Genomic DNA, 11,514 nt, shown 5'->3' on the forward strand with positions numbered 1-11,514 from the left:
ACCAGGATGAGGGGAAGCTGGGCTTTTCTATGTAGAGGGAAAGAAGGGAGCCACTCTCCTGCGGGCTCCTGGCTTTCTCTGGGTTTTAAAATTAAAGTCCCCCATGGTTAGCTGTGACCTTTGGCTGTTGTCACTTTTGTTGGCCCCTCAAATGTGGTAGCAGCAAGACCTTGTGATAAAGATTTGATGCCAAAGGGAGGAACTTGAGAAAAAGGAGTCACTCTCTACAGAGAGCCTGGAGCCAGAGGGAATGGGCCCTGGGAGCCTCGGACCTCCTCAGGTGAGTGCAGTCCATCCCCAGACCTGACCAATAGCAGCCGTCACAGCCATTTCCCTAGACATGGAGGACAGACTGTGGAGCTGTCAGGGTTGTACTGGTCATTTCTGTACAAAAACAGGGGAACCAGTAACACAATTGCCCAATTGCAATCTTGAATCCTTGGCATCTTGGGCACCAAGACACACACACACACACATATACATACACGCACACACACACACACACACACACACACACACACACACACACACTGTCCACTTCACCATTTGTTTCTATGTTCCTCCTCATTACAAGGGACTGACAGGCTGCACCACTTCATCATGAATCTCCATTCCAGGGGGAGCTCTCTTTGGGCCTACCCAGTACCCCTTCCCATCCAAGATCTCTCCCCTTCTTCTTGGTTTCCTCTGCCATGTTCTCCTGAAGCTCCTACAAAACTCTTCAAACAGAGTTTGTCCTGTTAAGGTGGGGAGCTGAGCCTAGAAGCTTCCCCAGCCCTTCTCCTGGTCATCAGAGCAGAAACTATCCTTCTGGGCGGCTCCTGTCCATGTGCCTCAGGTCTCCTTGAAACCCTCCCCTTGACCATTCCTTGGCTCCTGCCAATAAGCACTGAGAAAGGCCTTGGGTCCAAGCTCCGCAGTTCTAGTACACAGAGCTCTGGGCCATCCTGCTGCTCTGGGGCCTCTAAGACCTGCCCTGGCACAGGGAACTATCTCTCCTGTCTAAAAGAGGCTCCTGGGATTCTCGCCCTCACTTCTGTCATTCCTAGGCCCCAAAGTACTATACCAAGTGTTTCTTTTGCTGGTTTAACTTAAGCTGCCCTGTGCAGAGTGCCAGGAACTGGCAGAGACTGTGAGAACAACTGGGAGAAAAAGAAGGATTAAGAGTCACATTAGTGTGTCATGGCACTGTTGCCCCCTTTAGAATATGCCATAAGTCTTTTATTTCAAGTTTCTCTAGACATTTGTTCATCCCTTCTAATTGATCTCATTCTGCATTTCTTCATCCCTCCTTTCCTCTTAGTTCTCTTGTAGATTCTCCTCCCTCTTTGGCCATTCAAATCATCCCATTCATTAATTTTCTAATTTCAACCATTTTTCTTCCCTTTTCTCTCCCTCTCCTCATTGTCCACCTTCCTTGGCTGTTTTTGCCTAGATTCTTGTTCTGTGTCACATAGCTCTTCGGCTCACAGGGTCTTTTTTCCTTGACAATTCGTGCAAAGGCTCCAAGAGCCCCATTCTGAGGCTGTACTGTAGGAGCTTTTGGCTACTGCTTGGAGACCAGCTGTACAGATGCCTTCTTTTCTAAACCCTGTTGTCTAGAAGTGAAATACTAGAATAAAGGAAATAAACTGTGAAATGAGCCTTACACACACCACAACAAGGTCAGGGAAGCAATTCCTAGATCAATGTAAACCTGTAAAATTCACAATGGCGATTCTCTTCGGTAAAAGGTGGTTTCTTTAGGAAAAGAGGTTATAGATAAACGATAGAGCTAAAATAGACACAGAGAGTGGGAAATAGGAAATGGGGTGTAGAAAGTAATAGGGTTAGCAAGGAAGAGTGTGGAAAAGTTCATTAACGGAATATGCCCTGTGGCCCTAGGATGCCCTTCATTATGAGTTCCATAATAAGTCACTTCTCAGCTTTATTTCAATAGAACCAAAATTCAATCAGTCTCTTAATAACAATGGGTTCAAGAGTTGACTCTGACTCTGAGAAAGCCTATGACCTTTGGGTATATCCCTTCTCTGTGTTTCAGTTTCTTCCTGTAAATTGGAGGGGGTTGAATTCTTCTGAAGGATCTTTCAGCCCCACATCTTCTGACTTTTGATGCTGCAGGAGGTTGTGACATTCAAGGATGTGGCTGTGGACTTCACCCAGGAGGAGTGGGGGCTCTTGGACCCCTCTCAGAAGGAGCTGTTCAAGGAGGTCATGGTGGAGAATGCCCAGAACCTGCTGTCCTTGGGTAAGGGCACTTCTCCTGATAATTGCGAATGTACCATCAAAGGAAATAGCTCCATTGCCCAATGTGAAGGCTTTGGGATGGGGGAAGAGAAGGCACAGGGCTGGTCTTGTATTTTGTGACAGGACCTGGGAATGTCCTTTGTTGTTCCCGAAGCTCTCTCTTACCCATTCCCAGGTCAAAGATTAAATCAGGGGAAGCATCTCAAACATGGAACTAATCTTAGATGAATTTTGATCACCAAAGCTCTGAAAACTGCTCAGCCTTTCCTTTTCCTTATATCGCCTTCCTTTTTCATATGGATCCAGTATTTGAAATATTATTCTTTTTAGCAAGCATCAGTTTGTAGCCAAAGCACCTGCTTGTCCCTCATATGGGAAGTTTCTCCTTGATCTGCCTTTGGATCGCCCTCATATTCCAGTACAAGGGATGGGAAAGGAGTAGAATGGAATAAGCATTTATTTCTACCTGTGTTTGCCAGGGGCTGTGCCATATGCTTTCTTTACAGACTGTAACAATACTGCTTAAAAACAACTTCCAGCAAATAGGTTATTTTGATGATTCTAAGGATCGAAATTCATGACAGGGGACAAATCAAGAAAGACGCTGGTTGTATCCAGAGAGAAAAACTCAGAAATAGAAATATGGATGGCATAATTTTACATTTCTATGTATTTTGAGCCATCTCTAGGCTGAGCACAAGCAAATGGAAGGAAAAAATTTACTTGATAATTTTCTTGTGTATTTGAAAGGAATAGCAAGTTGTGTGTTGTGGGTTTAGTTTCATGTGCAATCATCTTTATTGAACTACGATACTGAAATGCTTGTTTATAAGTTAAAAGTACAATAAAATAGTTGTGGATTTACAGTTTCATGTGCAATCATCTTTTTATTGAACTACGATACTGAAATGCTTGTTTATAAGTTAAAGGTACAACAAAATATTATGTTACTTTTACGTCATCTTCACATTTCAAGTCGGGTGATATTGTTATCCCCATTTCAGAGCTGAAGAAGCAGGAAAAGAAATAGAATTTAATTGACTTGTCCAGAGGTACACAGTTAGTAACCCAGGTTTGGGATCAGAAGTTTCTGCCAGATGGGAGCCTCTCAGGACAGGAGATGGGAGGAAGGGCCTTTGCCTTTTTCAGAGGAAACTGTACAAATAGTGGGCACATCCTGCCTTAGGTGACTTCCTTTATACTTCCCAATGGGTGAGTATTGACTGATTTGTCTGAACATCAGGGGCTCAATTTCAGCTTGGAGCAGCTTTGGAGCCTCATTTTTTCCCTAAAGAGAACTAAGTGATCAAATTCTCTCCATCTTCTTCTCTTTCTGATTTCCATGCCCAGGGCTTCCAGTTCCCAGAGAAGAGGTGATCTCTTATTTTGAGCAAAGGGAAACTGTGGATGCTGGACCAAGAAGGCCTGAGGAGATGCTCTGCAGGTGAGTGAGGTGAAAGCAGGGATATGAGAGCTGTGGTTACAAGAGGCTTCGGCAGTTACCCTGAAGTACATGGTCAGTTTGGGGAGAAAGGCCAGATTTAGAATTTTTACTGAATATTTCTTGGCAGCCATGTCCAGGGCTAGTCAGTGAATCTGGCTGTCCGCTCTACAAAATGAGTGGGGCCCACTGCAAGGCCCCATAAGGCCCTTACACTGTCATTGTGTAAGAAGTCCTTCTTTGGGATTTGGGGCAATGGAATTCCTGAAAGTGCCCTGAGGGAATAGGTTTGGGACATGAGCCGTTTCTTAGAACTTTTTCTTGTCAGTAAACAATTAAGGGCCTGCTACTTGGCAGTCCTGGGCTAAACATCAGGAACACAAATAGAGATATGAGGGACATCCTATGCCCTCATGGAGGTCCCTCACCACAGAGTGGTGGGGCAGACAATACACCAGCAATCCTGGAGTGACCCCCTATGTACCAGATAAATTGAATAATTTAGTGCCCCAGTGCATCATTAATTGGTGAGGATCATGATAGTTTAAGAAGGGGAGTAGAATGGGGGAGGAAAGAGACAAAATGAAATAAAACAGGTAGCATTTATACAGCTCTATGTGCCATGCTCTGCATTGTCTTATTTCATCCTCATGAGAACCAGAGGATTTAAGTGCTATTATTATGCCCATTTTACAGATAAAGAAACTAACAGAAGTCCTTTAACTTGATTTGCAAGGTTCTGAGGTGGGAATAAAATCCTGGGATTCCTGATTTAAGGCCCTCTCCACATTCTATCCATTGTAACTGTATTCTGATTTTGAAACATATGATGAACATGGTCTAACATGTATGATGCAGAAAAGGAAGAATTGGACAAGCTCTTCTAGAAACATGGAAATTCATGTTTTTTTTAAAGTCTAGCCAGTCAAAAGGCATTGCTAATTACTGTTTAAAAAAAGATTTCTATTAGTTCCAATGGAGCAGTAAATGAACTGAACCAGCTACACCCAGCGAAAGAACTCTTAAGAGATGACTAAGAACCATTACACTGAATACCCAGTCCCTGTATTTTTGCCCACCTGCATTTTTGATTTCCTTCATAGGCTGATTGTATAATATTTCAGTGTCCGATTCTTTTTGTACAGCAAAATAACTGTTTAGACGTGTGTACTTACTTTGTATTTAATTTATACTTTAACATATTTAACATGTATTGGTCATCCTGCCATCTAGGGGAGGTGATGGGGGGAAGGAGGGGAATAATTGGAACAAAAGGTTTGGCAGTTGTCAAGGCTGTAAAATTACCCATGCATATAACTTGTAAATAAAAAGCTATTAATTTTTTTTTTTTAAATTAAATTTAAAAAAAGATTTATATTTATGTTGGCTCATAACAAATGTTGCCCTAAATGACACAATGGTCAATTACATATCTTGTCTTTACCACATCTTGCTCAGGCTATTAGAGCTTGGATGAGATGGGCTTGCTAGATAACCCAGGAGGGAGAGCACTCTGGTCTGGGGAGAGACAGCCCTGAAGGACTTTGCAGGCCTGTGGCCATTTGTACATGAGTGTCCAACCTTCCTTCAATGCTAGGAACAATCTGATATCAAGTTGAGAAACCAGAAGAATCTGTTGCATTTAGAAGCAGCCAGAGTTTCATGGACTCAGGGCACAGTCCTCCACAGCCGTGTACTGTTGATCCTGATAGGCTGAGATCACTGCAGAAAGTCTTGTAAAAATGGAAATGTGCACATCTCTGTGGTCCGAGAGCACAGCTACTTTTTTAAGCAAATCAGACAATTATTCGCTACTTTAGGTGCTATTAAGACATTTTTGGGTTAGATCCCTTGGATCTTTATCTCAATCATTCACGGACTTGGTGAATTTTTAAAAGGGAAAGATTGCAATACTGCAGCCTGAACTACCTTTCCACATCTCAGGATGATGAACTCAATTTCTGTGTTTGAGACATTTTCAGATGTGGATAATTTCATGCATTTAAAAAAAAATTGTATCTTGGGATATGCAGGGGGCATATAATGATAATTTTTTTTAAAAGAAATAAGTGATAGCTATCTCAAAAAAAAATAATAATGGATCAGAATTAAATCACTTAAGGAATTGAAAGTGATCAGCATGGAAATTTGTTACACTTACAAGCAGGACAGATCATGTCTGAGAAAGGAAACTGAGTATTTACTATATTTGAGTATTTCCTATGTGCACTAGATGTCATATCTATGAAAAAGAGGCAAAGCACAAATAATGAAAGGGAAAGGGGAAAATTGAGAGTCGAGATAATTGTCACATACTGTAGGCAGAGCATGCCCATTCACAGGATATAAATTCTAGTCACAGCTGCTGGGATTTGGGCCGATTCACTCAGTCATCCTAAGCTGGTGACCACCTGAGTTGTGCACCTAAGGAGAATGAAGGCCCTCTTTGGGTTGTCACAGGTTATTGTGAGGCTCCATTGTTATTGTGCATGAAACTCCTTAGGAATTAGATCATGTTTGGGATGTGAACTAATGATCACATTCAATCAAGTGATTGGTTTTGTCCATTTTATATTTTTTTCTTTGCTTAGGAAAAAATAAAATGACTGAGTTTCTCTTCTGCTGGTGAAAGGAAAGGAATATAAATGTGAGTGAGTGAGTGTGTGAGTGTGTGTGTGTGTGTGTGTGTGTGTGTGTGTGCATGCGTGCGTGCGTGCGTCATGACTATGTCTGCTTTATGGTTTCTTCTTTTTCTTTTGTTTTGGAAGGAGAGATCAGAATGAAATGAAAGAAACTCCTGCGGAGCTAAGCCATTCTGTGATAGAAACTCCCAAGAAGTGGTTCATGGGTGATGGATCCTGTGACTTTACTTGGACAAAAAGCTGTGCGACACATGAGAGAATCCAGCTTGGAGAGAGACATTGTGAATATCCCGAATGTAGAAAAGGTTTTATAAAAAAGGAAAATCTTATTGTACAATCGAGAATCCACACAGGAGAGAAACCTTATGAATGCAACCTGTGTGGAAAGGCTTTTACACAAAAGGGAGATCTTACTGCACATCAGAAAATCCACACTGGAGAGAAACCTTATGAATGTAACCAGTGTGGAAAACGTTTTATACAAAAAGGTACTCTTATTTTACATCAGAGAATCCACACTGGAGAGAAACCTTATGAATGTAACCAGTGTGGAAAACGTTTTATACAAAAAGGTACTCTTATTTTACATCAGAGAATCCACACTGGAGAGAAACCTTATGAATGTAACCAGTGTGGAAAGGCTTTTAGAAGCAAGGGAAACATTATCATACATCAGAGAATTCACAATGGAGAGAAACCTTATGAATGTAACCAGTGTGGAAAGGCTTTTAGAAGGAAGACAGATCTTACTGTACATCAGAGAATCCATACTGGCGAGAAACCTTATGAATGTAACCAGTGTGGAAAGGCTTTTACAAAAAAGGGAGGTCTTACCACACATCAGAGAACCCACACTGAAGAGAAACCTTATGAATGTAACCAGTGTGGAAAGGCTTTTAGAAGGAAGACAGATCTTACTGTACATCAGAGAATCCATACTGAAGAGAAATCTTATGAATGTAACCAGTGTGGAAAAGCCTGTAGAGAAAAGGGAGCCCTTTCTACACATCAGAGAATCCACACTGAAGAGAAACCTTATGAATGTAACCAATGTGGAAAGGTTTTTACAGTTAAGAAAAGTCTCACTGTACATCAGAGAATCCACACTGGAGAGAAACCTTATGAATGTAACCAGTGTGGAAAGGCTTTTAGAAGGAAGACAGATCTTACTGTACATCAGAGAATCCATACTGGAGAGAAACCTTATGAATGTAATAAGTGTGGAAAGGCTTTTACACAAAAGGGAGGTCTTACTAAACATCAGAGAACCCACACTGAAGAGAAACCTTATGAATGTGACCAGTGTGGAAAGGCCTTTAGAGAAAAGGGAACCCTTACTACACATCAGAAAATCCCTACTGAAGAGAAACCTTGAATGTAACCAATGTGGAAAGGCTTTTAGAAGCAAGGGAAAACTTATCATACATCAGAGAATCCACACTGGAGAGAAACCTTATGAATGTAACCAGTGTGGAAAACATTTTATACAAAAAAGTACTCTTATTTTACATCAGAGAATCCACACTGGAGAGAAACCTTATGAATGTAACCACTGTGGAAAATCTTTTAGAGATAAGAATGCTCTCCCTGTACATCAGAGAGTCCACACTGGAGAGAAACCTTATGAATGTTACCACTGTGAAAAGGCTTTTAGACATAAATCTAGTCTTACTTGTTGGTGAGCTTTTTCTTCTCAAAACGCAGCCAGGTGATAAAAGTTCAGATCTTTTATTATCTCCAATATAGCCCGGTTAGCTTAGAGGCCTATCTCTCTGCTTGGTTCCAAGAGCTCTCTCCGAATGTTGCCAAATCCAAAGGTCTGGTCCTTCAGCCTCTGCCTCTGCTTTTCTTTAGCCTCCAGCCAGCTCCACTCTTCATGTCATTCCGGTGAAATCTCGACTTGTAGCTTCTTCACTCTGAAGAACTTCCTCGACTGGCCCATTGAAGCTCTATTTATGCTCAAGAGAGGGATTGTGGGTTTTCTCCCATAGTGCTCTCTGGCCCAAAGGGCTTCAAGGGAGGTGTGAACTCATTGAACTCCAATGAGTAAAGGTGTGAACACAAGCCTTGTATTAATTAGTTCTACTTAGTACCTTGTTTCAGGTTCTGCCCAAAACATCTTCTTGTAAGATTAGATCAACTCTAATTAGTTAGCAGTTAGTAAGGATTCCAACATCTCCCCCTTTCTTTTGTTAGATGAAAACACCAAAGGAAATAGGAAATCTAATCAGATTAGTGGGTTTCTGAAGGGGTACACATAAATTCATCAATATGGGCCAGAACTTTGTAACCGATATACATGGTATACATAAATCCATCAATATGGGAGACATTATACATAATTTACATAAGCACATAATATTATAACACAGGCTAGTAGTAATGTAACAACATGAATCAACCTGAAGATTTACACATGTCCATAAGTCCTAGAAATAGTCCATAAGGAATCCATTGTCCATTAGTTCATGTGCCAGGAATCTAATAATTCTTGTAAGCTCTGAAGTACTGCAAAAGATCTCATCAACAATTTTTCATCTCAGGGAACCCAATGATTCTTGCTGGTTTTTCAAGAACTAAAACAGTTTCATCTGGTGTTAGGAAATCCAATGATTCCTGAAGATTTTAAAAGTCTTTTTAACAGTCTCCTTGTCAGCCATTTGATTCTTTCTCCATCTGTGGAAATATAAGCAGATCCCCTTCCCCAAGCAGTTAACCTAATTCCCTTCTATTTACCAAATTTGGGATTTCTCCTCATCATCTGGTAATTACATTGGAACTGTTTGCACTGGATACTGCCTTGTTGTCTTAAAAGGTCTGTTTCTTCCCAACTGTAATCCTGATAGCTTTTCTGTTGGTTGATGACATCAGAGTCCTGAATTTCTAAAGTCTCTCTGGGTGTAACCTCAGCTGCTATCATGCCCCACCTGTCCTTTGAGTGATACTTTGGAGCTGGGCCCTGCCTCTCATTCCTCTGGGTCAATATACATTTAGAGGCCCAGTGAAAGCCTCCGTTACATTTTGGACATGGGGTTTTGGGTTTTCTCTCACCCTGTCTTCTCATTCTATCTCCATTTCTACAATGAGCTCTCAAATGTCCAACTTTTCCACATTGAAAACATCGACGAGTTTCTCTAGAATTCCTTTGCCAAGAAGCTCCTTGTCTTTCCATGTTCATCATAGTTTGGGCATAATAAGCATTTGGCCCACTGTGGCACAGCATCTTATGATCTCTTCCAAAGGAGCATCTTTGTCTAGCCCCCATATAATTCTTTCGCAAACCTCATTGGCATTTTCCTTAGCCAAATGTCTGGTCATTATTTCTGTTGCTGCATTGTCTCCAATGGTTCTTATTACAGCTGTTTGTAAACGTTCACAAAATCTGCAAAAGGTTCATTGGGACCTTGCTCTATTTTTGTGAAAGCATTATTTCCATCTTTCTGTCCAGGGAGAGAATTCCAAGCTTTTATTGCAGCCTTAGAAATTTGCTCATATACTGTTATGGGATAATAAATCTGTTCTGAACTCTCTGAATACTGACCTTGACCAGCTAGTTGGTCAAAAGTGATTTGTCCTGTTTGCCTGTTGTGTTGGGCTTGAATCCTACATAATTCATGAAACTCCGAAAGCCACAATAAATTTTGTCCCGGTTCTAGACAAGTTTTCGCTATGGATTTCCAGTCATTCGGGGTTAGGATTTCATAAGACAACTTATCTAGTAACATCTTCACATAAGATGGTGTAGCCCCATAAAGAGTGTAACCCTTTTTCAAATCTTTAATTTTTTCCAAATTAAAAGGAGTGTATTTTCTCTCTTTTTGACCTGAGGAGTTGAGCTCTTCAATCACAGGACATGCATTTATAAAATCAGATATATCTTCTCCTTCATTTTTTGCTTTAATTAATGCTTTTTCTAATCTTGTCAAATTCTGCTTTACAGGAGAAGCGGACTGTGTTTCTGTCTCTCTCCCTCCCCCTTATTCCACCCATGAAGGGTTAATTGCGGGGGGGAGGGTCATGAGATGTGGAATCACCTAATTCCTCCTGCTGTGAAGTATCATACTCAGAATTGTAATTAACTCCATTCTCATCTGATTCGTCCTCCTTTTCACCTAGTAAAGTTGGCACTTCTTCCTCCTGTACTTTCCTTTTCATCATTCTATCACTTAAATAACTTCTTATAGCCAATTGTATTACATTATATGTATTAATTATTGAGTTAGGCCCATTTTTATCATAGAATTGACAAAGATCCTCTCCAACCAATTTCCATTCATTTAGATGTAATTCCTTATCAAGAGAGAAACAAGGACATATGTCCTTTATAGTATGTAAAAGTTCAGTGATTTGCTGTAAACTTATAATTAAACCTTGGCTTTCCATAACTTTGACAATGCTCTCTAAACATTTTCCTTGAACAGAAACAGGCTGTTTTCTAAATATCTGTCCCATCTTAGCTGAAATTCTACTTTAACTCTTCTAACAAAATTTCTTTGTTGCACTCCAAATGTTGGAATTCTTGTTCTTCTCAAAGCACAGCCGGTTTAGAGGCTTAGAGCCCTTCGGATGTCTCCAAATCCAAAGGTTCTGTCCTTCAGCCTCTGCCTCTGCTTTCTTCAGCCTCCAACCAACACAGAAATGGAATGTCTCTCTTGACTCCCTCCGGGGAGCCCAGCCACCAACTACAGTGGTGTGAGATGAAGATGAATCTGGTTCCACTGAACTCTCACTCGTAGCTTTATCCTCTGAAAGCTCTTCGTCCGCCACCAGCCAGCCAAGTGGAAAAAATGTATTCTGCCATAGAGCCCTCATCGCTGGCCTTTTATCCGACTCTTCTGAGAGAATGGGATTATGGGTTTTCTCCCATAGTGCTCTCTGGCCCAACGAGCTTTAAGGGAGGTGTGGACTCCCTTGAAGTTAGAAAGTGTACTTTGTGAAGCTAGCATACTTGTGGACTCCAATGAGTAAAGGTGTGAACACAAGCCTTGTATTAATTAGTTCTACTTAGTACCTTGTTTCAAGTTCTGCCCAAAACATCTTCTTGTAAGATTAGATCAACTCTAATTAGTTAGCAGTTAGTAAGGATTCCAACATTACTGACCATGAGCGTACCCACACTTAAGAGAAACTGTATGACTTTAATCAATGTTGGAAAGCTTTTGCAAATAAAGGATTTCTTACTAG

The 11,514-nt window shown here is 41.0% G+C and overlaps 3 protein-coding genes across 10 annotated transcripts in view; 2 read left to right on the forward strand and 1 right to left on the reverse strand.

The window, feature by feature from the left end:
- Window positions 1-11,514, reverse strand: part of LOC127556953 (zinc finger protein 8-like) — a 187,277-nt gene that overhangs the window by 60,193 nt on the left and 115,570 nt on the right. The window lies entirely within an intron of this gene.
- Window positions 1-11,514, forward strand: part of LOC127556938 (zinc finger protein 260-like) — an 88,136-nt gene that overhangs the window by 20,499 nt on the left and 56,123 nt on the right. For 2 of the 8 annotated variants that reach the window (XM_051990449.1, XM_051990446.1), the window contains exons 2-3: window positions 231-280; window positions 2,122-2,248. The exons of 3 other annotated variants lie outside the window; for them this stretch is intronic. In XM_051990449.1, the coding sequence (XP_051846409.1) occupies window positions 251-280; window positions 2,122-2,248 (157 nt within the window). In that variant the 5' untranslated portion in view covers window positions 231-250. The remainder of the gene's footprint in view (window positions 1-230; window positions 281-2,121; window positions 2,249-11,514) is intronic. 3 more of the 8 variants (XM_051990450.1, XM_051990447.1, XM_051990452.1) reach the window with 2 other exon arrangements.
- LOC127556946 (zinc finger protein OZF-like) lies at window positions 6,395-7,794 on the forward strand. Its single transcript, XM_051990457.1, has one exon. It carries the CDS (start codon window positions 6,473-6,475, stop codon window positions 7,703-7,705), a length of 1,233 nt encoding a protein of 410 aa, XP_051846417.1. The 5' UTR covers window positions 6,395-6,472; the 3' UTR covers window positions 7,706-7,794.

The sequence above is a fragment of the Antechinus flavipes genome, chromosome 3, assembly GCF_016432865.1.
Source record: "Antechinus flavipes isolate AdamAnt ecotype Samford, QLD, Australia chromosome 3, AdamAnt_v2, whole genome shotgun sequence".
Lineage (NCBI taxonomy): Eukaryota > Metazoa > Chordata > Mammalia > Dasyuromorphia > Dasyuridae > Antechinus > Antechinus flavipes.

Bases quoted from the DNA above. Each gene is read 5' to 3' on its own strand.
- LOC127556946 (XM_051990457.1), top strand. From the start codon at position 6,473: ATGAAAGAAACTCCTGCGGAGCTAAGCCATTCTGTGATAGAAACTCCC.